Source organism: Panthera leo, chromosome C1 (genome assembly GCF_018350215.1).
Source record: "Panthera leo isolate Ple1 chromosome C1, P.leo_Ple1_pat1.1, whole genome shotgun sequence".
In the NCBI taxonomy this organism is placed as follows: domain Eukaryota; kingdom Metazoa; phylum Chordata; class Mammalia; order Carnivora; family Felidae; genus Panthera; species Panthera leo.
The window spans coordinates 158,280,759-158,308,518 of record NC_056686.1 but is presented as its reverse complement, the minus strand read 5'-3'; the positions used below and the strand labels follow the sequence as shown (position 1 = coordinate 158,308,518).

At 40.3% G+C, this 27,760-nt stretch overlaps 1 protein-coding gene and 1 non-coding gene across 2 annotated transcripts in view; one reads left to right on the top strand and one right to left on the bottom strand.

Annotated features, from left to right (window-relative positions):
- The window catches only part of MYO3B (myosin IIIB), a 226,165-nt gene that overhangs the window by 185,155 nt on the left and 13,250 nt on the right, over positions 1-27,760 (bottom strand). Inside the window, exons 6-11 of the mRNA XM_042949071.1 lie at positions 25,796-25,922; positions 24,811-25,021; positions 23,821-23,968; positions 22,505-22,658; positions 21,231-21,319; positions 19,147-19,276 (exon numbers count right to left, since the gene is read on the bottom strand). Of these exons, the coding sequence (XP_042805005.1) occupies positions 19,147-19,276; positions 21,231-21,319; positions 22,505-22,658; positions 23,821-23,968; positions 24,811-25,021; positions 25,796-25,922 (859 nt within the window). The remainder of the gene's footprint in view (positions 1-19,146; positions 19,277-21,230; positions 21,320-22,504; positions 22,659-23,820; positions 23,969-24,810; positions 25,022-25,795; positions 25,923-27,760) is intronic.
- LOC122228909 lies at positions 9,029-9,135 on the top strand. Its single transcript, XR_006206796.1, has one exon. It is a non-coding gene; the product is annotated as a U6 spliceosomal RNA (small nuclear RNA).

Here is a 27,760-nt window from a genome sequence, read left to right as displayed (position 1 = left end):
TAACAGAGTTTCAGTGGTGAGTAGAGATGCAGATGTTGCTGGTATAGGGGATTGATTGGAGCCACATGGAACCCCCAGAGGGCCTACTTGACCAAGGAGTTTTGGTTTAAGCCAAATCACCTGACTCAGAGACAATCTTTTCAGCATACATTTTGAGATTTACAAAAATGTTATTAATTAGGGATTCTGGTTAATTGGGAGTTTTATAGAATATCCAATTTTCTATTGCCTAGAGCCTTATTAAATGCTGGGTTGTTTGACTAGAAAAGAAAACAAACTGAGGATATAAGATCTGAGGGTTTATTTTATTCTCTCCCATTTATTAAGATATTATTTTTATATTTTTTTAACATTTTATTTTTTTTTAGTTTATTTACTTTGAGAGAAACAGAGAGAGAGAGAGCATAGCAGGAGAAGGGCAGACAGAGGGAGAGAAGGAGAATCCCAAGCAGGCTCCACAGCGTCAGCATGGAGCCCAATCTGGGGCTTGAACTCACAAACCGGGAGATCATGATCTGAGCGAAAGTCAAGAGTAAGACGTTTAACTGGCTGAGCCACTCAGGTGCCCCATTAAGATATTATTTTTAAAATACAGAAATCAGAAATTCTCAACAGAAAGACCACATAATGTAATATTATCTTTAAAAAAATGTTTTTTAATGTTCATTTATTTTTGAGAGCAAGAGAGACAAAGCATGAGTGAGGGAGGGGCAGAGAGAGAGGGAGACACAGAATCCAAAGGAGGCTTCAGGCTCTGAGATGTCAGCACAGAGCCCAACATCGGACTCAAACCCAGGATGGCAAGATCACAACCTGAGATGAAGTCAGACACTTAACAGCCTGAGCCACCCAGACTTCCCTAGAAGAGCTAACAATTCTTAAATACTAACATTTACTGAATGTTTACAGTGTAGTAGATATGTGCTAAGTGGTTGAAAAGCATTATTTGATGTGACAGTCCTGTGGGCTGGGTGCCCAATCCACAAAGAAAGGAAACTGAGGCAAAGGGTATTCAAGTTTCTTGCCCAAAGTTGGCTATCAGCAGTACACAGCACTGCGCAGTCAACACTAAGACGGTCCATCAACTAGGATGGCCTAATTTAAGATTTTACAGTAGTTTCCGAGTTTTTTTTATCATATTCAAGGCAGACTACTGAGTAATTGATGGGACTGCGGCCTGGCCAAACTGATTGAACACAACTGATGTTAGATGATATCTGGATTTTTTTTATCATTCACACACCAAACCAGGTCAACCACCCGGTGATCCCACTGTTGTGGGATCACTATTGTTGTGGCTAAGCCAAACCTAGTCATCTGGAAAACAGCTGATTCAGGGTTTGTGTAACTTGAACTATCCTTGTGAAATGTAAAGAATGGAATGAACTCTACTAAGTACAAACCTTAATGAAATCTTAGCGATCCTCTCTCCCACTTCAACTCTCCAGTTCCGTAAAGTGACATTTTACTTAGTTTACTGACGTCTCACATGTGCAAGCCAGTAAAGTTCACAATTGTTACTCCATACAGCTGTGGTTTACAGCTTTTCTTCACACACAAGCTGGCACCAGAGCAAGATGATTAACTTTTATATGCATCTAACATATGGACCAGACTGTCAGAAGCTGGTCTTGTATTCTAAAGAGAAAACTACAATTTCTATTAATATGACCCAAATTCCTGGGGAAAAAGTGTTAAATTGTGATCCACCTCTAAGTGGAGAGATTATAATTATAATTATAATGGCTTTGTTTCTAATTCATTTGATTTGAAATGCCTGGAGTTATCTTTTAGTAAGAGAAGGGAGGAGGAGGGTTAAAATGACCTGAAAGCCCCATTATAAAGAGATTTTATAGTGGGATAAATTAATAAACTGTAAATGGCCTTGAGACTTTTTCTCCAATATGAGCTATGAAATGAAAGCAAAGAACCTTTCATCTTAAATGGGAACATATTTCTTTTCTATGAATGTGAAGGATGCTGGCCGAGAGAAGCAGAATTTACTTTTCTTGCATTTTTGACCATTTGAAAAACATCACAGCTGCCACATTTGCTATACTTGACAGGATCATTAAAGAAATAAAACAAAATGTCTCTAAATTGAACGGCCACTTTAAAATAAAATGTACATTCACTGTCACATTTAGGACCTATGAAAGAACTATTAAAATGTGTTGAGGAAAGATAGTGGCTCTGATTCACAACAGATACTAACGCTCCCAATATTAGAGCCATTATCACAACTCATTATTGAGCTCAGTTTTTCTTTCTCAAGAACATAGCATCAGCGGGGGCCCTGGAGTTAAGAAAGCACAAGGAACTTTTGGGAATGGATTTAAGACCCACATGGCAAGGTTGCCCTGGAAAAGAAAGTCGGGGAGAAAATTCTCTGCCTGGCATTGCCTCAGTCCCACTTGACTCCTGATCCTCAAGATGCTTTCCACAAAAAGCATCTTATTGGTTTTGGAAGCCCTATACATGAGAGAGGCATCTCTTAGTATTTCTGCAATAAAGATATGTATTGGATTTTCACAATCAGTATTCCTCACACTTTCTGACCATGGAAATCTCTTATTCCCCTCACACCTCTTCACATCCCACAAACCTAGTGCTGCATGCAACACATTTTAGGAAACACTGCTCTTACTACTGATAATATAGCAATATTTCTATCCCTGCAAAGAGAATCAAGGGAAATTTTAGAAGTTTGTGGAACTGGAACTCTGCAAATCCAGAAGGGTAATTTCTCTCCTACACAGAAAAACAGTAATCTGGATACAATAAAATATTATTTTATGAAGCAACAAGAATTTACTTTCCTTGGGAGGACCAGCAAGAAGAGCTCTTTGGCATTTCTGCACTTCTCTTAGAAAGCAGAAATAAGGCACTTTTGTGGCCAGGGCAGTGCTTCTTTAGAGCTACAGCTATGCAATATGGTGGGTACTGTGCACGTGAAAATGTGGCTAGTCTAAATTAGGATGTGTCATAAGTACAAAATACATACCAGATTTCGGGAACTCCACGCAACAAAAAAGTAAAATATCACATTAGTAAGATTTATATTGAGTACATGTTGAATAATATTTGTGATATATTGAGTAAAGGTATATTATTAAAATCATTGCACCTTCACCTGTGCTACAGACTGACTGTTTATGTCCCCCCATTCATATGTGAAATCCTAACCCCCATTCATATGTGATGATATACACATGCACCCAGGTTTCTGAGCAGGGAGGTGGGGGTCTGTGAGAGGTGGTTACATGATTCAAGAAGGCAGAGCCCTCATGAATGGATCAGCATCCTTACAAAAGAAACCCCAGAGAGTTCCCTTGACCCTTCCATTATACAAGAACATAGTAGAAAGGCTCTGTGAACCAGGAAACGGGCTCTTACCAGACACTAAATCTGCTGGCACCTTGAGCTTGGATTTTCCAGCCTCCAGAACCATGAGAAATAAATTTCTGTTATTTATAAGCCATCCAGTCTGTGGTATTTTGTTATAGCATCCTGAACAAACTAAGACAACCTGTTTCTTTTTGCTTTTTAAAATGTGGTATTAGAACATTTTACACCCCACTGGACAGCATGGTTCTACAGATCGAAAAACAAAACAGAGCCCAGTGAGAGCTTTCAAACTCCAGACTGAAGGTTTGGGCTAGAGATTATTAGGGGTTTGTCTGTTTGACTTTAAGTTTCCATCTAATCAGGGGAGGTCCTTCATGCAAACCCCTCAATGTACAGGTGGGAAGCTGGTTCAGAGAATTAAACATGAGGGATGCAAAGTACCAATCGACATCTAAGTCTCCTGACTTATGGCCCAGGGCTCTTTACTCCACCACAGCTGATGGGCTAGAAGAAACTAAAAGTAGATTTTTAAAAAGGAATGAAACACTTAAGCTGCTTACATTTCAACATAAAGAAAACAGCACTTGGAGAATGCAAACTCAAAACCTAAAAGCATTCAGGGTAGGGGAAAAAACACAACAAGAATTACAAGATACGCTGTCTTACCACCGCAACCACACTATGCCTGCATCTTGGCTTCAATAAGCCTAACAAAGAAAATCAAAGATTCTTCTAGGCAAGGGCTGAAAAGGTGTGAGGTTTCTCCTGCAGCTGTCCAGCTGTTGCCAGGACAGAAGGCAGAGGAGGATGCTGTCCTTCATGGAACCTCCCCGAGGCAGCACAGATTGTGGCCACACGTCACCCACAGCCCCCAGGGCAGCCACATTTCTGAGCAAGTAAGTGGATCTCATGCTTCTTGGTACAGTTTATACTTTAGTCAACTGTGTGCTCTTTGCTTCTGGGAAAGTCCCCATCCTGACCACTGCAGCCTGGAAGGGGGCTAGCCATCCATTTCAGATTCCAATCACATCTGTACTTCTCTGCAATCACATCTGTACTTCTCTGGGTCCCGAGTCCAAACAGGGCTTCATACTTGTTCTTCTAGATTCAGATTACAGAATTCTAAATGGAAGTTCTTCTCCGAATTTCACAACTTGTTAAATAGATGTCCAATGATGGTGAGCTTCCAGCTAACACCATAAACCATGGGATGACCCATATTTCCAACACGCTTCCAGTGCTCTCAGGACTACCAGGAAATTCTGGTCACAAACTGCACTCTCTGCCTGAACAGAGTCAAATGAACACCTCGTAGGTGCCAGCGGCTTCTCTAGGAGTTAGAAAGAGGACCTAACTAAATGGACAAAATCCTTTCCTCATGGAATTTACATTCCACTGATGCAAGGAGTTGGACCCAACCCAAAATTTCCTGAAGGAGGTGAGGTCAGGGCAGAGTTTGGGAGATTAGGATTAGGAAGCAGGAGAGGGAATGATGGAAGGTGTGGTGATGAGTGTGGAGGTGGGGGACAGAAGTAACTCCAGAAAGCAGAACTCATGTGGGCAATGGCGTGGAGCTGTGAAGTACTGTAAACAGTCCCAACCATATGCTATACATATGCATAAAATAGAAGACGTGGTCTCTGTTCTCACAGGGCTAACAGTCTTTTCAGGTACACAAGACGGTTACATGAGACAGAACTGCACAGCTGGGTAGACCAAGCACTGAACTGCAGTTCTGATTACAGATTGTTGGAGATGAAGAGCCCATGTAATTACCATTTGCTATTTCTGTTATTCATGAGTGACCCTCTGTGTCACTTGCCTTATTCCTGAGACAAGAATCTGACTCTCGCCCACTCCAGGCTGGTGCTGGGAGGAAACTGCCAGCCTCCTAGGGTCACATATACAGAAAGCTTTGTGGTTCTCTGCTGTGCCTGGAGCATGAAATCAGCATACTGAGGCATCTCAATTCATTGGGGATAAACAAAAAACATATCACCTTTTCCTGTCACTTCCCCCACCCACGCTTTCCTACCCTTCTGTGAGGATGGCAGTCCTCTTAACCTTATTTCTGTCCCATTCATAGATTTTCAGATATTTCCTGTTATTAAATATTTCTTTTGGTTTTGAAGATTCATTCTTATTTGTTTTTAACTTTTGATATCATATCAATTCAAAGCTTTTTTCCCCCATTCTCCCTTTCCTTCCAGGCTGGATTGATGGCTCTCATGGCTTGAGGAAGTCTTCTCTCTTCTCTAGATAGTTCCTCTGGTGTGGAAAAAGGGAGAAAGGAAAGGGGAGAGAGCAGAGCTCTCCTTCCCTGACTGGGTGAGGCTGCAAACACTCTCTGGCAGGTTACAGCTGTCCCTGGGGCTTATGCGGAAAGGTGGTGGCCCCCATGTGTCCCATAGGTAACAGGCTTATATTGAACAGCTCCCTCAGCTCTTAGTGACCTGTTACGGGTTGCACTGTATCGCCCCCTCCCACTCAAATTCATATGTTCACATCCTAACCCCCAATACTTCAGAATGTGACTGCATTTGGAGATAGGACGTCTAAAAGGTGATTAAAGTCAAATGAGGTCATATGGGTGAGCCCTAATCCAGTATGACTGGTATCCTCATAAGAAGAGGAGATTGGGGTACACAATATACACAGAGACCAAGGGGTGACCACGTGAGAATACTGAGAAGGCAGCCATCTGCAAGTCAAGGAGAGAGGCATCAGAAGAAATCAAACTTCTCGACAGTTTAATCTTGGACTTCTAGATTGCAGAACTGTGAGACAATAAATTTCTCTTGGTTAAACCACTGTTTATTTGTACTGCCTTATTGTGGCAGCCCTAGTAAATTAATACAGAGTCTTAAATTTTCTCTAAATACAGAGTAAATTCAGAGTCAAGATTTGGATTTCAGCTTTAGTTTCTACCTTGCAGGAGTTACCAAGTTATTTAACAAAGATTTATTGAGGACTTACTATGCGCTGGGCATTGCTCTGGGTCCTGGATATACCATGGTTAAAAAAAAAAAAAAGACTAATAAGGTCTCTGCTCTCAAGGAGCTTACAGTCTAGCACTGGGGATTGGGGAAGGAGGGTGATATACAGATAGGACAGGACAACGTCAGATCCCAACGGAGATAGTTATACAGGGTAGTATAACAGAGTTAGTGTGGAAGTGTGGGGCCACTCTCCACTGGGTGGACAGAGAAGGCCTCTCTTTGGAGGTGATATTTGAGCAGGATTCTGGATCACAAGATGGAAACAGACCTGTAAAGATTTGGAGAAAGAATGTTCCAGGCAGACTGAGCAGCTAGTTGCAGAGTCAGGAACAAGACTTGGAATATCTGAGGAACAGAATGAAGACAGAGAGTGAAGGGTAAAAGTTCAAGAGATAGGGACAGAGAGAAGGGCAGGGACGGACCATGTAAGAGTTCATAGAAAAGGAAAGGAATTTGGATTTTGTTCTACATGTGATAAGGGGCCATCGGAGGTTTTAAGAAAAGGAATGAGATGATCAGAGTTACGTTTTTGGAAAGACTGTGGTTTAGCTGTTAGACTGTAAAAGGTAAGAGTAGAAACAGAATTTAGTTAAGAGGTTCAGGTGAGAGAAGCATCACCCTACTATCTGCCTTCATTTTCATACAGCACTCTCCCTATGTCCAAAGTCTTCTTTTTTTATATGGGCACCAGTCATGTTGGATTAGGGCCCACCTTGATGACTTCATTTTACCTTGATTACTTCTGCTAAGACCTTATTTCTAAATAAGGTCACATTCTGAAGTAATGGAGCTTAGGACTCCAACATATGTTTTGGAGGGAACATAATTCAATTTGTAACAAGAAGTCAAAAAGATGGAAGACACTATGTTGATGAGAATGGTCACATTATGAGGAATAAACAGATGATGCAGAAGAGATGAGGAATAACTGCATGATGAAAGTCCTTGTGAAAGTGAAAGGGGAAGGAAGGCAGAGGACAAGTGGAGAGCTGACCTGTAATAAGGGTAGGGATAGTTGAGTCATTTCGATTAGAAGGAAGACAGAAATGGGAATAGGTTTGGTTCACCCATCTATTTATTCACCAAACATATATTGAATGACCATTTTATATCAGGGAGGACACAGTAATGGACAAACCAGACAAAAATCCCTGCCATCTTGGAACTTACATTATGGTGGAGGCAGAAAATAAATAAGATAAAGAAGTGTATATGCTATATAAGGTAGTGACAGGTGCTAAGGAGAAAAATAAAACAGGAAATGGGGATATAAAATATTGAGTAGGTGAAAATTTTAACAGGGAAAGCAGATTTTGATAAAACACCTAGTGAAATTGAAGAAGCTAGTCATAGGTATGTTTTGAGGGAAAACATTGCAGAGAGATGGATCAGCAAGTACAAGTTATCCTACATAAAACCTACACCTAACATCATACACAGTGGTGTAAGACACAATGCATCCCTGCAAGATCAGGAACAAAGCAAGGATGTTTCCTCTTCTCACTTCTATTCAACATTATACTGGAAGTCCTAGCCAGTGAACTAAAGCAAGCAAAAGAAATAAAGGCATAAGACTGAAAAGAAAAATACACATTCCTATTTATAGACAACATGACTGTCTATGTAGAAAATCCCTAGGAATCTAAAAAAACAAAACAAAACTCCTAGAACTAACAAGCGAATTTAGCAAGTTTGTGGGTGAAGTCAATCCTCAAAAAATCAATGATATTTCTGTATACTAGCCAAACAACTGAAAACAAACAAGCAAAAAAAGTGTACTAGCTCCAAAAACTGAAATACTTAGGTAAGAAATCTAACAAAAACATGTACAGGATCTCTATGTTGAAACAAAACACAGCTGACTTTTGAACAACACAGGGGTTGGAGCACCAATCCCCTACACAATCAAAAATCCATATGTAACTTTTGATTCCCCCAAAACTTACCTACTAACAGGCTACTGTTGACTGGAAGCCTTAATGAATAAATTAAAACAGTCGATTAACACATATTTTGTACGTTATATGTATTATATGCTGTATTCTTACAATAAAGTAAGCTAGAGAAAAGAAAATATTACCAAGAAAATTATAAGGAAGAGAAACTACATTTACAGTACTGTACTACATTTATTGAAAAAAATCTGCACACAAGTGGACCCGTGCAGTTCAAACCTATGCTGTTCAAGGGCCAACTGTAATGATGAAATAAATCAAGTAAGATCTAAATAAATAGACATACTGTGTTTGTGGATTGAAAGACTTAATAAAGATGTCAATTCTTCTCAAATTGATGTGTAGATTTCATGCAATTCCAGTCAAAATTGTAGCAGGATTTTGTACAAATATAGACAAATTACTTTTACATTTTATATGGAAAGGCAAAGGAACTGAAATAGCCAAAACAATTTTGAAAAAGATTGGGGTGCTTGGCTGGCTCAGTCAGTTAAACATCTGACTTCAACTCAGGTCATGATCTTACAGTTCGTGGGTTCAAGCCCCATGTCAGGCTCTGTGCTGACAGCTCAGAGCCTGGAGCCTGCTTCAGATTCTGTGTCTCCTTCTCTCTCTGGCCCTCCCCCACTCATGTTCTGTCTCTCACAATAAATAAACATTAAAAAAATTTTTTTTTAAAAGAATAAACTTGGATGGATTGCACTACCTGTTTAAAGATTTATTATAGTGCTCGCTTCGGCAGCACATATACTAAAATTGGAATGATACAGAGAAGATTAGCATGGCCCCTGCGCAAGGATGACACACAAATTCGTGAAGCGTTCCGTATTTTTTTCGTCACCACTACACCAGCCCTACAAGAGATCCTAGGGGGGATCCTGTGAGACAAAGTACCAGAGACATCGCTCTAAGCATGAAACCTACAGACATCACAATGACTCTAAACCCGTATCTTTCTATAATAACACTGAATGTAAATGGACTAAATGCGCCAACCAAAAGACATAGGGTATCAGAATGGATAAAAAAACAAGACCCATCTATTTGCTGTCTACAAGAGACTCATTTTAGACCTGAGGACACCTTCAGATTGAGAGTGAGGGGATGGGAACTATTTATCATGCTACTGGAAGTCAAAAGAAAGCTGCAGTAGCCATACTTACATCAGATAAACTAGACTTTAAATTAAAGGCTGTAACAAGAGATGAAGAGGGCATTATATAATAATCACAGGGTCTATCCATCAGGAAGAGCTAACAATTATAAATGTCTATGTGCCGAATAGGGGAGCCCCCAAATATATAAAACAATTACTCACAAACATAAGCAACCTTATTGATAAGAATGTGGTAATTGCAGGGGACTTTAACACTCCACTTACAACAATGGATAGATCATCTAGACACACGGTCAATAAAGAAACAAGGGCCCTAAATGATACATTGGATCAGATGGACTTGACACATATATTTTTTTAAATTTTTTTTAATGTTTATTTTTGAGACAGAGAGAGACAGAGCATGAACAAGGGAGGGTCAGAGAGAGAGGGAGACACAGAATCTGAAGCAGGCTCCAGGCTCTGAACTGTCAGCACAGAGCCCGACGAGGGGCTCGAACTCACGGACTGTGAGATCATGACCGAGCCGAAGTCGGCCGCTTAAGCGACTGAGCCATCCAGGCCCCCCGACAGATATATTTAGAACTCTGCATCCCAAAGCAACAGAATATACTTCCTTCTCGAGTGCACATGGAACATTCTCCAAGATAGATCACATACTGGGTCACAAAACAGCCCTTCATAAATATACAAGAATTGAGATCATACCATGCATACTTTCAGACCACAATGCTATGAAGCTTGAAATCAACCACAGGAAAAAGTCTGGAAAACCTCCAAAAGCATGGAGGTTAAAGAACACCCTACTGAAGAATGAGTGGGTCAACCAGGCAATTAGAGAAGAAATTAAAAAATATATGGAAACAAACGAAAATGAAAATACAACAATCCAAATGCTTTGGGATGCAGCGAAGGCAGTCCTGAGAGGAAAATACATTGTAATCCAGGCCTATCTCAAGAAACAAGAAAAATCCCAAATACAAAATCTAACAGCACACCTAAAGGAAATAGAAGCAGAACAGCAAAGACACCCCAAACCCAGCAGAAGAAGAAAAATCATAAAGATCAGAGCAGAAATAAACAATATAGAATCTAAAAAAAACTGTAGAGCATATCAATGAAACCAAGAGTTGGTTTTTTGAAAAAATAAGCAAAATTGATAAACCTCTAGCCAGGCTTCTCAAAAAGAAAAGGGAGATGACCCAAATAGATAAAATCATGAATGAAAATGGAATTATTTCAACCAATCCCTCAGAGATACAAACAATTATCAGGGAATACTATGAAAAATTATATGCCAACAAACTGGACAACCTGGAAGAAATGGACAAATTCCTAAACACCCACACTCTTCTAAAACTCAATCAGGAGGAAATAGAAAGCTTGAACAGACCCATAACCAGCAAAGAAATTGAATCAGTCATCAAAAATCTCCCAACAAATAAGAGTCCAGGACCAGATGGCTTCCCAGGGGAGTTCTACCAGACGTTTAAAGCAGAGATAATACCTATCCTTCTCAAGCTATTCCAAAAAATAGAAAGGGAAGGAAAACTTCCAGACTCATTCTATGAAGCCAGTATTACTTTGTTTCCTAAACCAGACAGAGACCCATTAAAAAAAGAGAACTACAGGCCAATATCCCTGATGAATATGGATGCAAAAATTCTCAGTAAGATACTAGCAAATTGAATTCAACGGCATATAAAAAGAATTATTCACCATGATCAAGTGGGATTCATTCCTGGGATGCAGGGCTGGTTCAACATTCGCAAATCAATCAACGTGATACATCACATTAACAAAAAAAAAAAGAGAAGAACCGTATGATCCTGTCAATCGATGCAGAAAAGGCATTTGACAAAATTCAGCAACTTTTCTTAATAAAAACCCTAGAGAAAGTCGGGATAGAAGGAACATACTTAAAGATCATAAAAGCCATTTATGAAAAGCCCACAGCTAACATCATCCTCAACGGGGAAAAACTGAGAGCTTTTTCCCTGAGATCAGGAACACGACAGGGATGTCCACTCTCACCGCTGTTGTTTAACATAGTGTTGGAAGTTCTAGCATCAGCCATCAGACAACAAAAGGAAATCAAATGCATCAAAATTGGCAAAGATGAAGTCAAGCTTTCACTTTTTTCAGATGACATGATATTATACATGGAAAATCTGATAGACTCCAGCAAAAGTCTGCTAGAACTGATACATGAATTTAGCAAAGTTGCAGGATACAAAATCAATGTACAGAAATCTGTTGCATTCTTATAGACTAATAATGAAGCAACAGAAAGACAAATAAAGAAACTGATCCCATTCACAATTGCACCAAGAAGCATAAAATACCTAGAGATAAATTTAACCAAAGATGTAAAAGATCTGTATACTGAAAACTATAGAAAGCTTATGAAGGAAATCGAAGAAGATATAAAGAAATGGAAAAATATTCCATGCTCATGGATTGGAAGAATAAATACTGTCAAAATGTCAATACTACCCAAAGCTATCTACACATTCAATGCAATCCAAATCAAAATTGCACCAGCATTCTTCTCGAAGCTAGAACAAACAATCCTAAAATTCATATGGAACCACAAAAGGCCCTGAATAGCCAAAGTAATTTTGAAGAAGAAGACCAAAGCAGGAGGCATCACAATCCCAGACTTTAGCCTCTACTACCAATCTGTCATCATCAAGACAGCATGGTATTGGCACAAAAACAGACACATAGACCAATGGAATAGAATAGAAACCCCAGAACTAGACCCACAAACGTATGGCCAACTCATCTTTGACAAAGCAGGAAAGAACATCCAATGGAAAAAAGACAGTCTCTTTAACAAATGGTGCTGGGAGAACTGGACAGCAACATGCAGAAGGTTGAAACTAGACCACTTTCTCACACCATTCACAAAAATAAACTCAAAATGGATAAAGGCCTTAATGTGAGACAGGAAACCATCAAAACCTTAGAGGAGAAAGCAGTAAAAGACCGCTCTGACCTCAGCCATAGCAATTTCTTACTGGACACATCCCCAAAGGCAAGGGAATTAAAAGCAAAAATGAACTACTGGGACCTTATGAAGATAAAGAGCTTCTGCACAGCAAAGGAAACAACCAAAAAAACTAAAAGGCAACCAACAGAATGGGAAAAGATATTTGCAAATGACATATCAGACACAGGGCTAGTATCCAAAATCTATAAAGAGCTCACCAAACTCCACACCCGAAAAACAAATAACCCAGTGAAGAAATGGGCAGAAAACATGAATAGACACTTCTCTAAAGAAGACATCCAGATGGCCAACAGGCACATGAAAAGATGCTCAACATCGCTCCTCATCAGGGAAATACAAATCAAAACCACACTCAGATATCACCTCACGCCAGTCAGAGTGGCCAAGATGAACAAATCAGGAGACTATAGATGCTGGCGAGGATGTGGAGAAACGGGAACCGTCTTGCACTGTTGGTGGGAATGCAAACTGGTACAGCCACTCTGGAAAACAGTGTGGAGGTTCCTCAAAAAATTAAAAATAGACCTACCCTATGACCCAGCAATAGCACTGCTAGGAATTTACCCAAGGGATACAGGAGTGCTGATGCATAGGGGCACTTGTACCCCAATGTTTATAGCAGCACTCTCAACAATAGCCAAATTGTGGAAAGAGCCTAAATGTCCATCAACTGACGAATGGATAAAGAAATTGTGGTTTATATACACAATGGAGCACTACGTGGCAATGAGAAAGAATGAAATATGGCCCTTTGTAGCAACGTGGATGGAACTGGAGAGTGTGATGCTAAGTGAAATAAGCCATACAGAGAAAGACAGATACCATATGTTTTCACTCTTAGGTGGATCCTGAGAAACTTAACAGAAACCCATGGGGGAGGGGAAGAAAAAAAAAAAAGGAGGTTAGAGTGGGAGAGAGCTAAAGCATAAGAGACTCTTAAAAACTGAGAACAAACTGAGGGTTGATGGGGGGTGGGAGGGAGGGGAGGGTGGGTGATGGGTATTGAGGAGGGCACCTTTTGGGATGAGCACTGGGTGTTGTATGGAAACCAATTTGACAATAAATTTCATATATTGAAAAAAATAAATAAAGATTTATTATAAAGCTACAATAGTAAAGACAATGTGGTATTGAAGAATTCCATACATAGATCAATGAAACAGACCCACACAAATATAACCACTGATTTTTGACAAATGCTAAAGTAATTCAATGGAGAAAGGATAGTCATTTCAAACGTTTTAGAACTGGACATACAGAAAAAAAATGAACTTCAACCTTACACCTCACCAAAAATTAACTCAAAATGGATGCTAGGTCTTAATGTAGAATGTAGGGGCACCTAGGTAGCTCAGTCGATTAAGCATCCAACTTCAGCTCAGGTCATGATCTCAGGTTGGTGGGTTTGAGCCCCACATTGTTCTCTGCGATGACAGAGTGGAGCCTGCATGAGATTCTCTCTCTCTCCCTCTCTCCCTCTCTCTCTGCCCCCCCCATACTCTCTCTCTCTCTCAAAATAAATAAATAAACTTAAAAAAAAAAGTAGAATGTAGAAGTATTTATTGAGCATCTACTCATACACAGTTCCACAGAGACACATGGGAGCACCCTGGCTCTCCTAGTCAGTCTTTAACACCCCTGTATAAGTTTCCTTTGTCACCCTGAAACTGTTCTCTTTAGAAGCCTGACTTGACCACCCACACTGTTTCAAAAGGCATCAGAAGCCCACTCTTGGCTCAACAGACTGCCATCATTTCTCCATCTTGCTTCCTTCCCTCTGCCCTGAGTCCTTTCCTCGCATTCTGTTCACTTAATCATCCCGCTGCCTACCTCTCCTTTCCAGTGCTGTAGACCCTGGCTTAGCATGCCTCATTACTCCCAGACTGCTCAATTTTCTCTACTCTACATTAAAACGAACAAACAAAACAAAAAACAAAACAAAAACCTCTTCCAAGAAGTCTTTATAGTTAAAAGAAGTTTTACCTCAATCAACACATGATATTTCCATGACTTTTCCTTCTATTTTTACTTGTATAGACTCAGTGCTTATATTGTCCCCAAGTATTGATTTACATGCCTATTCATAATTTACATTTCTTTTGTGTATCCTTTATACATTTTAGGATCCGCAATATCTGTCCCTGACTATTCAGGCTGAGATTCTCTCTTATTCCTTCCAGAAAGGACTATGTATAACACCATATCTAGATAGATGCTAAATATATAATTATCTACTGACTGAAATACATTCTTAAACAGAAAGAAGCAGGCCTCTGTGTGAGAAAGAACTCACCCCTCAGGGCTTCCTGACAGGATTGGCTCATTAGAGCTGCTGTTTCAGAGGAGGCAAGCACTGCCTATGGCTGTGACCCTGGAACCTCATCATTTGGAGTCAGCTCATCCTGCCAGACCCATTTTCTGAACTTCCAGCATGGAGGAGAAACCAGCATGGAAGTGAAAAATGAAAACTCTGAGAGACAGTTACCAAAAGGCATCCTCTTAAGAGCTGAATGCCCAATTTGTAAGTTACAGAATCAGGAACAATCAAATATTTCAGCAGTCATGGTGCTGGAGTCCTTTGCAGATATAATGTGGGAGCTCATCTTGCCCACCCACCCCCATCCGAATAAAAGGAGGAACCAATGGAAGTCAAGATAAAGAGACTTTACTGTTGATTTTCACTTCACATCAAATTCCAAGGGAAAGACCTGGGGAGCCTGGACAGGAGAAAATAGAGCCAAACTCAGTTCTAGATTCTGAAGCAAAACCAGACTTTGAGGCTCAGAGAATATTCCCTTTGGCACTACTTTTGTTTTTCTAGTTTCTCCCCAGTTCCTAACTCCTTTAAAACCCCAAACTCCTATTTGGAAGTTAGAATTCACAATTCAAAGACAGAAATGGATTCTTCAAGTTCCTTTTGAAACTTCCTCTTTTCTTTCTTCCCTTGAGCCTTTTGAACTTTTCTCTAGTTTATTAGTAGCAAGCAGAATGTTTCCCAAACAAGGAAATATGCAATGAAACCTTGTTATAACATCTTTCCTTTTAATGTTTTTCCACCTAGATCATTCAGTTTGAAAAGTCCCAGCTGAAGGGTTAGAAAGCAACGTTGCTGCCACATCAAATTTTCACACGTGAAATCTTCAGAGATTTCCTATTGAGAGGAAGGATTACAAAGAAAATTTCACCACTTTTGAAGTGGCCCATGTACAGGCAAGAGAGTGGTCCTGAAGGTTTGAGAATCCATGTTGTCTGCAGCTGCCTCCATTCGCCCAATCACCACCGAGTATCTTGGAATGGGAGTGTCATCAGGCACAGGCATCTCTCTCACCAGATGCAGCTATGTGCCAGGAGGGGCCGCTGGCAAGGGGGCTACAGAAATTTGGGAGGAGCCCTGCACCTCGTGACTTCACACCCCATGTTTTTTTAACCTTTTCAGTATTTGGGGATGTACAACATGAATGGGAAGGTGGGTACAGGAAACAGGAAAATGTCAACTGGATTACTTTCTCTGATTTTTATTACAGTTTGACACAAAGACACACTGAGGTTAGTCCTCTCAACCTTGATAAGAGATTAGACCAACCGATACTTCTTCTATGCACTAATGAAGGGACTGTTACCTGCCCAGCAGCCGACAGAGGAGGCTGACTTAACTGGACAGGAATGTCAGCCAGAAGCTCTCTGATGCCTGCATTTGAAAGCAAAAGGCTGCAGCGGTCTGGCTACCAGGAAACCCCAAATTAAGTGAATAGGAAATCTTAGGGAAAGAAATGAAAGTTTTTCTTTGCATTTTAAGATGTCTTCTCTATCTTTTGGAAAATAAAAGTGCTATCATGAAATAGAATGTACAGAAAAGTGTGTAAAACACATGGACAGCATAACAGATTATAAAGCAAACGTACTCGTAACCACCACCAAGACCAGGAGTCAGAGCACTACCAACATCCTACAACATCCTCTTCTCCCAAAACCGGAGTCCAACACTGGACCTCTTTTTAAAGTCTGATGCTAACAGCCTCCAAAGCTTCCCAACTTTGACTTTTCTCCTTCCTCTCTGCAGTTCATCTCCTAAAAGAAGTTTGTAAAGTAGCTTCCCATAACATCTATGATCACGGAACAGTAACCCATTTCATTTTAATAAGACAAGTATTTAAGGGTTTGAAACAGGATAAATAAAAATAAAAACAACCAAGAAAATGGTTTCTCGTGCACTGAAAATATCAGCATATTCATTTTCAAAATGCTAGGTTATGTGGGACCTTGGTTCCAGCCAGAAAACCATTTCTGCTTTCATAAGGGGCACATGCTGAAACAAGTATATGCAATTTCAGTGAAAACAGCATGAACTATTTCTGTCCAGTAAGGTTTTCCCACCTTCAAAGGCTGTAATATACTAAAACCAAAAAATATAGAGGATGGATGTTTTAAAATTTAGAAAATTAATATTCTGACCTTCACCATTGGATGCACATCTCTTTAGAACTGATGTTTGAGGGCAAATATCATCATAGGGAGAAAAATTCTAGATAGAAAGTGAAGGTAAAAGAAAGTTCCAGTTGCTTTAGAGCAAAGTCATTTTATCTTTATATTCACCTCGCTGCCTAAATGATGCCTTATTATTAGAAGCTATTCTATAAATGTTGATTGAAGCCATTGTTACATGAGCAGTTTCAGGAAAAGAAAATAAAATCATGCTTATTAGCTTTGATGTGTTTTTGCGGCTTCTTAATTATATTCAAAATGTGAAGAAAATAAGGCTTAGGATTTCAAAAGAAATTATTATGCACAATATAGGGGACTCAGGAATACAAGGAAGCTTGTTAGGAAAACACGTTTGTTTCTAGTCTTCTTTTTCACTTCTATTTCCTCCAGGATGTGTGGAACACAGTTTGAAGGCAAGATTCAGAAAGAGTTACAAGATAGGAGAAAAACTCTTTCAGAGAAAAGCAAAAATCAAAAAGAAAGGAAGGAAAAAAAAAAAAAAGCAGAGGCTATCTCTTTGTTCCTGTTCCTTTCCCGTGTAGGCGGATCAAGGGCAAACAGGCTTCTTCAGAGCCTGACTTCTTGCATAGCACCACCTAGTGGCCCAGGCTGAGAAATTGTTTTTATGTTGCCAACAGTTGAAAAATTGGAAATTCCAAAGTTGTGAACAGATTTGACAAATCATTACTTATATTTATGAGAGAGTGTAAATGCCAACTGACAAGTCATTTAGATAAATTTAATTTCAAAGAGCACAAAGTAGGGGTCTTAATGATGCCTGCATCTTTGCCCCTGCACATAAGTTGCCTGATAAGACCTAAGTGTCTGTGAGGAAGCCCCAGCCCAGCTCACATCTGGTCACTCTGAAACCGATATTTATAATTCTATCAAAAACAACACAACTATTCCTGTCCAGTAAAATTTTCCCACCTTCAAAGGCTTTAATACATTAAAACCAAAAAATAAATGATATAGATGTTTTAAAATTTAGCAGCTTGATTGATATTCTGACCTTCAATGTAGGATGAACAATCTCTTTAGAAACAATTTTTGAGGGTAGATATCTTCGTAAGGAGATAATGAGTAAAATCCCAGCTCTGCCCAAGGGAGGTCTGGAAAGAAAGCTGGAGGCCAGTCTTCTCATGGGCATCCTACTATCTTTGTTTAAAGGAGCATGTTTGAAGAAAGTTAAGAACTGGTTTCAACTTTCTTTCCAAGTTAAGATGAAGCAAAGGTTGTAGACTGTAGCTTTTTTCTTAGCCAAGCTTTTCATTCCTCTGCATGTTGCTAAGTCAGACCTGGCAGCCACTCTCTTTAAGCAGACGAAGGCCTCAAACTACACACGGGCACCAATGATTTCAAGAGGGGTGAGGGAAGAAAGAAAAAGAAATTATGAACAGTGACAAAGAGGTCTCTCCTCCTTTCATAAAAGCATAATGCAGCTGTTTCCAGACATACCTTCAGAAACATAATGCCCTTGAGAGGAAAGCTTTGAGAAGACCTGGTCTGCTGCTCAGCCAAAGGCAGCAGATCCCAGGTAAATCAAAGGAACTTGACCCAAATGGAACCTATTTGGCAAAATAGCAATGACAGGGAAGTTCTGTTCTTCAGCCCTAGTTTCCTGCCTCCTGTCCTAAGAACTGACTGCACAACTATAAACAGAAGCCATTAAGCAGAAGCTGACTCTAAGTGGGCAAAGGCCAGGCACGTAGGCCAGTGATGGACCTATTCTAAATTGGTTAAGAGAGTGGGGTTATTGACTGGGTGGTGAATTGGACCAGGTGACCTCTGAGGACCCCATGACTGAATAACCTTCGGATTCACCACATTCCCTCCACTTAGGTTCATACGTGAACAGAAATAATCTTCCCAATAACTCTAGGTAAACTGAGACCACCCTGGAGTGCTTAGCACGAATTAGTGATTACATATGGCTTTATAAATGAAGAGGGAAAGGTGGCAGGCAGAGAAATGAGGAGTCTAAGAGTTAATGTTATAAAAGGTGTGTGTCTGTATGTATGCCCAGTATATATACACTGATGCTGTGCAATTAACTTGAAAAAGAAACAATCACTTTCCTTTTCATGAATTTGGTTGAATAGACCTTTACCCCTGCTTAAAGTTCAAAGTGGTAGTAGTGGAGCCCTGGCAGTATTTGGACACTAACAAGAAAACTCCAGCAGTGCTTGTAGAAGCATCAGGCCAAGGGAGGTCAGGGGCTCCAGGTACCTGTTTTGGTCAAAGGAATTGAGAAGAGCTGCTGAAGAAGCTTGTTTTCTGACGTTCTCAGGACTACAACCACATCAGCAGGTAGAGTATCTCTGTTTTTCTCAAGAACCCCAGAAGCATCATATAATACCTGCAATGTAAACAACAAATAGCAAACTAGCCGATATCATCCATTGCTAGCAACACTGGTAAGTTGTCTGAGGTCAGTCATTAATCGACCAACGTACAGAATTTGTCTTGACACAGTTGTGCTTTTAAATCCAGTCCACAAGATAAGGAGGAAAAAAATGTAATTTCTGACACACCAATTTATCTTAACTTCTTGCCCAGGTGCTCTTTGAAAAAAAGAGTCATATCACATCAGAATAATAATGAAAATACATTGGGTACTGTATCTTTGGTCACTATATGTAAAGCATCCATCCTATAAGGTAAACACTATTATTATCCCCATTTTACTGGTGGGTGAACAGAGTCCTAGAGAGAAAAGAAATAATATGCACATTTCACAAGTGATAGGCAGGCTTCCAAACCCAGACACTTTGGGCTCCGAGCCCATACCCACCGTACCGTTGTTGCTTCCCAAGGTACTCACGGCATGTGATCGCTCAGGGATGCTGAGCCATTTTTGGTTCTCAGAACAGGAGGGATCCAGGTCAGAGAAATTTTAAGAATACTCCAGAGAAATAAGCATTGAGTGACAAATGAATTCAGAAAAGAACAGGAGTCCAGAAAGAAAAAGGTCCTTCCTATCCATCTCCCGCCCCTTAAAATCAAGAAAGGAGAAGAGGGAGAAAGGGAAGATGGGTGAATAGGAAGTAAGTATAAAAGGACATGGAGACAGAGTGGAAGTGTAAGGAAGAGGATAGGAAAGGAGGGAGCAGGCTAGATAAGGGCATCTCAGACGTCAAGGACATCAATATATGGGCAGACATCAGTGCTAAGGTGAGTGAACGATCTAAGGGTAAAAACTGGGTTGCAATTTCTAACAAATATCCAAAATAGATACTATGCACTATGTGGAGAGAAAAACAATCCTCTCTACTTACATTAGAATTGCCTTTCAACCAACCTCCAGTCAGGCATACTTAATTTCAATACTATGATATGAATATGAAAAATGATTTCAGGGTGCCTGGGTGGTTCAGTCAGTTGAGCATCTGACCCTTGATTTCAGCATGGGTTATGATCCCAGGGTCATGGGATTGAGCCCTGCACTGGGCCCATACTGAGCATAAACCTGCTTAAAATTCTCTCTCTCTCTCTGCCCCTCTCCCCCACGCGTGCTCTCTCTAAAATAAAAAATAAACAAATAAATAAATTTTTTTAAAAAGTAAAAATAATTTCAATAAATCTTACATCAACAAAATAATCCAAAATGCCTTTTATTGAACTCCTACCCATTTTTTTTGGACCCAGGGCCTCAGCAGATCACCCCCCCCCCCACCCGGAACCAATTAGCCATAATTCCAATGGCTCCTTTGAGAGTAACTCAAGCAATGAGTTGTTGACTGCAGAACTAGAGAGTTTCCTGAATTAGTCACTACTCTACTTCAGGAACTTGAAATGAGACTGAGGCATAAGTTATGAAAAGTGGAAATTTCTGTTAATGATATAAAAGCTTAATATCTGGATGATGAAGTGAATTTTTTTCCCTTTTTATCTAGACATTTTTGGTTCCCTAAAGACACATAGAGTTAAACTGCTAAAAACTGAGCCCCACTGTGATATGAACCCTCCATCGCTACCTACACATTTCCAAATGACTTTAATGTGCACATTCACTGCTCAACACTGGGAAAGCTATACTATGTTCTCTCTCTGGAGAGCTGTCACTTCTGGGCCAAACCTCAGGTGAGAGGCAGATGGCAGCTCCATAGTCACCCCAGCGAGAAATTGCTTCTTTACCAGGGGTGACTTTCTGTGAGCAGCACACTGAGAAAGTTTGGGAATTATGATTAGGTGTTCAAGAGGAATTAAAAGGAGAAAAGAAACCTGCAAGAAATTTTGTGAGCAGCACAGACAGGGTAGTATGGACACTGACCCCTGTCAAATTCAGGTTTAATGACACACACTTGCCTCACCTTTCCGGCATAGTGCAGGATGCCAAAGCACAGCTCCACTCCTTTGGGCCTCCAGAAGTATTTGCATCGCAGATTATCTTCAAATTTATCTGTGTGGATTTTCATGTTTAAAAGTTACAATGAGAATTGTTGGCTCCTTCAAACAAAAGGTCACTCCTTGAGCCAGGAGTGACCCCAAATAAGGGATTTCAGAGCAGTCTGATAGTGTCATTGTATGTACAACAGTAGTGAAAAATGCCCTGTTGAAATGGGCTTACCATCAAGTCTTCGTTTAGTTGTTTTGTATTTGTCTTTAGCGTCAGGCGATGCCCTAACATCTTGTTTTGTTCTAAGAACTCCTAGCACGGACACTGATGACACCAGAACTCTGACCAATTAGCTTTAGAACCATAAAGATATCCCACAGAAGAAGGCAAACAACCCTTGTTTAAACTTATCATGGCAACTTGTGATGATTTCATAGGTAAAAGGAAACCACCGAAGGTGACAATGTCAACTCCTGAAGAGAATCTCTCCCACCAATCAATTTCCTATCTGGGGAAAAGACTTGAAGTTTTCTGTTCCTCCCTCAATAAACAATGTTTGCTACTGTTGTAACTGAGAGCCTACTCTGTGTGAGGATCTGTACTAAGTACTAAATGGATACAAAGATTGGGGCTTTGTTGCCCTAAATATCTCACAATCTCAGCGAGGGAAGGGATCATATACAACACTGAAGACTGGAGAAGCAGACGGACAAAGGGAACGGGGATAGAATACAAAGGGCCTTTAATGCTAGGATGAGGTGTCTTACTGGCAGGCCGCAGACAATAGTAAACTAATGAAAAGGTGGCTTTAGAAAGACTAAATTAGCTGGGATGTCCAGGGTAGAGAGGGTAAGTATGAGTCTAGAAGCCATGAGACCAGAAGGGTCTTCTATACAAACTTGGACTAGAGGTGGATGGGATCCAGGCAAAGATAGGAGAGAAGGGTATGAAAAGGAGGAGAAGCAATTATTGGTTATAGGAAATAAGGGACAGGAAGGTATAAAAAATGAAATTGACAAAGGATAAAGGTATTTACGTTGGCAGCAATAGGAGTGTGAGGAGGTCTTGGTGATGGGTTTGCTTTAAGACACAATCTATCAGGACATTTGCTGAATATTTCAATGCATTAAAAATAGATCCTATACTTGCATAGCCTACCAGGTGGCCAAAATGCTCAGCCACGCTCATTTGATGACACGAACCAAGTTCTCTTCTGAGTGCATTATGCCTTTTACAAAAGATACCTACCAACCAGGGTCTGATCAGTTGCTTGGGGAAATCGACTTTCCTCATCCAAAAGTGCAAGCAGTCCCAGGGGCTTCTGGAGGAACATGTCCAAGAGTGGGCGGTTGTCCTCATACATCACAGGTGTAGCATCAATGCCTTCATTCTGATATTCCACCTGGAGGGAAATGGATTGTGAATGTCTCCAGCCCAAAACTGGCCTAGGTGGCACCAGGCTGCTTTGGCATGCACATTCTGTGTCTGGAAACACTGACTGTATGTGGAAAACAGGCTGTGTTTTATGGGTGTAGCAAAGGAGTCTTCTGCATATAGCACTGTTGAAGCTTTGGGTTTAAGTCTGACCTACAGGCACATCCTGTGGCAGGCAGCTGAAGTCAGCAAAAGAAGGGACAGTGCTGTCTCCCAAATACCAACTTGGTAACTTGTAATTTAGAAACTGACATGGAATGGAAGGGAAGCTGAAAAAAAAACTATTTTGGTGATAAATATGGTTTAAACCAGGAAGAAAACAGACATCTATCTTCTACAAAGGATTCTGCAAGGGAATCATCTCCGGCTGGAAAACAAAGAAAATTCCAGATTTCCCAGGGAAAATAAATGCAGGGAGCCTTGACTGAAAAGGAGGTGGAATTTCACGCAGAGTGGGAGGGGAGGGGAGGGGTGGGTGATCCAGATTTATCCAGGTCCACTGATAAAACCAATAATTCGTGTTTATCTAATCACTGCATAGTGTGTGTATACCTTCACTTCTACATTAAAACAAAGGGCTTAGTATGTTTCATTGTTGAACAACTTCATACAAGATAGAATCTTGGGGTTGGGGTAGAAATTAGGGTGGAGGGGAAGGTCCCCTAGCTTTTGGGCACATGAGCTTCACATTCAATTTGATTTACCATTAAACTCATAGTGAAAAGACTTTCATTTGGAGAAAACCAAGAACATATCTTACTCCTCCTTAATGCCCTGAATTCAACATCATCCTGTGTCATTTTGGACACTTATTTTACTTAAATAAGGTAGGAAGAGAATGTAGCATTTTGGACAAGGTGCATGAAACAGTTTAGAAGCAACAATTAAATAACTGGCTTGTCACCAGCTCCACTCAAGTGAGGAAATGTAACTTTCCACAGAAATCAAGACTTTTTTCTTCAGGCTAAATTTAGACTATTTATTTTGACAGGACAGGCAGGACTGCCTCACCAGTGGTTTTTTCCTTAGAATCTTTTATCTGTTAGCCTAAAGGGGTTTCCGCTTCTAATTGTGGGCAGCTTGGAGGCACCTTCCCCACCAGGTTTAGTTACTTCAGAGTTCACTATTACCTGCTCAAGAGCAAAAACGTGCTGGTTGAAATAGTACTGGATTTGCTCATTGGCAATGTTTATGCAGAGCTGCTCAAATGAATTTCTCCCAAAGTTCTCGAATCCAAAAATATCCAAGATCCCCACATTCATACCATCATCTGCACTACTGCATTGAAGAGAAGAAAAAAAATTGTTAGGGGAAGAAACATTCATCTCAGGATGATGTTAAATACATATGCCCGTGTGTTTACCAACATATATACCCACTCATGGAAAGCAGCATTCAGCCACCTCTAAAGGAAGAAACAGTTTGTGTTTTAAAGTATTCATTCCTTCAGTTTTTCAACAGTCTTTCCAACTTTTTTTAAGCAGTAGAATCCTTTAAAATCTTACTCAGAAGCTCCATAAAGAGAAAGATTAACGAGGAACCACTCTATCGGAAGGGGCTAGAACTACTGCCCATTCATTATTTCACCTTCCCACCCATAAGGCTTAATTGGAAGAACACTCTTTAGAACTTGATGTTGTCAATTCTTCCACAATATAGAAACCGTCAATGCTTAGAAAGAAATAGTAGTAACAGCAGGAGTAGCAGTAGTAATGTAATGATATAATGCAAATAATGTAAGATATGGTGCTTTAAAACTTTACATGAAACTACATCTCATCCTGAAAACAACACTATGAGGAGGATATCATTACCCTCATGTTACAGATGAGAAAACTGTGACTTAGAATATGGGACTGATCAAGCTCTAGAGCTTAGATGCAGACCCAGTTTGCCCAGCTCCCAGACAAAGCTGTTCTCTTAAACACTACACTATAACAGCTCTGTCAGTCATGTGCCTCTTCCATTGTCCTGGATACCATTCTCCTTTAAAAGGTGAAGACTTGAGAGCTTCACTAAAGAAAACTCATGAGTGGACCAAACACTTTCTCTTGCAAATCTAGGAGACATCGGGGTCAATGACAGCTCTCCCAGGGCCTCTGCTTCCCAAGGGAACTTGCCATATACGTTTGTCTGGCTGCAGGAGTGTATTGATGCGATTTACAATCCAACTGAAGAGCCTCGCATACAAGGCTTTGGACATGGCATCTCGGACATCCGCGGCTCTGTCGACAGTGTTGGCACGGATGATGGTCTCACCCCGGGTGACCACACAGTGTGAGATAAGGGCCTCTTGGAGTTCTTCGGGGCTGATGCAGAGAAGGGAGGCAGCTGGAATACAGGGTAAGGATGACACCAGAGAATGTAGTCATCCATCCATCCATTCATTCATTCAGCCAGCATTTATTCAACATCCACTATGTGTCAGGCTCTCCCTAGGCACTTCAGATGCAAAGGTAAACAAGCCAGGTCCCTAACACCAAGAAGCATCCAGATGGACCCAGTAACAGAACATCCACACTGTTCTGAAAGCTCTTCCCAGGTATTTGATGAAGAAAAGTGAGAGGAGATGGTCTTTGGTCAAATAGCCGGGGACTATACTCTTCTCAAGAATCAAAAAGCACATTACTTTATTAAAGGCAGTAAAAGATACTGTTTAACACAAATGGTGTTTATTTAAATCAGTGTTTTTTTTCCCTAACTCAGGATTTGGTTTCCTTGTGCCATCATCTCCTATAGAACTTCAAAAATAAATAGTGCCTGACTTCTCCCCTGGAGATGCTGATTCAGTGGATTCAGAGAGAGATCCACCTCTTGTATTTTTTCAAAAACTTGTAGCTGGTTTTCAAAAGTAGCCAGTGTTGACACCACTGCCCAAAGTGACCTGGCACAGAATTCTTTTCTGCGGAGCATTTATTTGCAGCTTATAAAAAGAATTGTGATGGTCTACAAGACATCCTTTGGGAAATCCCAGTTGGTGAAAATACCCAAAGTCAGTACAGAGACCAGCAACAGCTACTCTATATTTTACAGCATCTTGAGAAAGTACCAAAGTGAAAGAAACATGTATTTTGGCTACACAGTGCACAGACATCAAACAATTACCATTTTCCAAAGCTTCAGCATTGGGCACCTCACTTTTATCAGTTTGATGTTGAGAGGAAATAGCTGCAAACTCAATGTTTCCAATATTCAAAATCCCAGCCAAAATTCTGTACACTGAGTGCACCTCCTGAAAAGGACAGCAAGAGCCATGTTTGGTCACTGCCAATCAAACTAACAAACCACCAGCACTGCTAGTTGTCTACTGAAGTCCAACACACACACACCCTTTTCCTGGGCACACAAATAATTTCGAAACCTCCCTTGAAGTTAGACAGTAGAACTAAACTCTTAACAAAGGAGCAAGAGGAATGACGTGGGCAATTCTGAGCCCAGTCTTACAGAAACAAGCATGCCTCCTCCATGCTTTCTTTCCCATTATTGCTGGCTGGAACGCCCAAAAACCCAGCCTCAACTATGCAGCTGACTAGGATTCCTGAGACTAATGACTGCATGGAACAAAGTTGTTCTGCAGCGTGAACCTCTCACCATGAAATGCTTCCGTCAGGGAGAACTGATCTTCTTTGTTCTTCATGCCACTTTGAGCCACTTCCCTAACTAATACCAACTCCCAAATTCAGGTATGTTCTTTCTTCAACACAAGAGAGGAGATGTTTCCTTAACCTCTTTTGAATAGCTTTTATGAAATAGTTATCAGGGCATTTATTAATGGCTCATTGAACATTCTGAAGTTAAATAATAGAGTATATAATTATGAATGAGGTCAGGAAATATTCTGACTCACTAGAAATTATTTGTGATATTGTGATATAATAAAAACATAGATTTGGTCTTCACTCCAATCTCTGGCACAAGAGTTTATACAACCCTTGGGATTATGAGTGGTAGGTGTTAAAGGAATATCCTGTGTCATTCAGAGTAAGCCCCTCAGCCGTAACTGAGTTCATGCCAATGAGGTGACTCTTAGGGAATGGGGGCTGGTTGCTAGAGAGACCACACATTAAAGGGTAAGAATTTTTAGCTGAATCCTGGACTTCCAAGGAGGGGAGAATCCTGGAGATTGAGTTAATCACCAATTGGCAATAATTTAATCATTCATGCCTATGTAATGGAGCCTCCATTTAAACCCATAACTGATGAGGCTCAGAACACTTCCAGGTTGTTGAACACATGAAGGTGGTGAGAGGAGGGGTACCCCTTTCCCAAAACCTTGCCCTATGTATCTCCTCTTTCACTTGGCTTCTCCTGAGTTTTATCCTTTATGATAAAGTAAACTGTTTTCCCAAGTTTTTTGAATCCTTCTATCCAATTAATAAACTCAAGTTTGGGATCTTGGGACCCTAAACCTCCCATTTCATAGCCATTTGGTCATTAGGAGAACCCTACTGAACAAGCAGGACTTGCCATTAGTGTCTGAAGTGGGAGCAGTCTTAGGGAACTGAACCCCTCACTTGTGTGATCAGATATTAACTCCAGGTAGACAGTATCAGAAACGAATTAACTATAGGAGAATTGGTTGGTATGGGGGGGGGGGGGAAACTCCACACATTTGATGTCAGAGTGTTGTGAGCGAAGATAGTTTAGATTACCTAAGCCCTATTTTTATATTGAAAGTTAAATATATAAGTAGCATTAGTGGTAAAATATAAAGTATATTTATTTATTTAAACATACGCATTTCCTGTAGGTGAGATAAATGGGTAGCCAGTAAATTTCTGCATCTTATGCTTATAGATAGAGAAAAGTACTTCCACAAAAACACTAAGGTGAGGAACTTGATTTAGTACTATACACAGCAGCAAACTAATAGGAACCGTCATTAGATCATTGATAAAGCATTGTTCCCAAATTGAGCCTTCCTGTGAACATTCCTCAGTAAAGCCAACAACTGAACACAGACTGTAATAGTGACATCTGCTGGATACCTGATAATGCTACAAAGACAAATGAGGATTTTAAACCAGGCTTCTGCTATAGATAAATATTGTTCTTCAAACTTCTAAATCA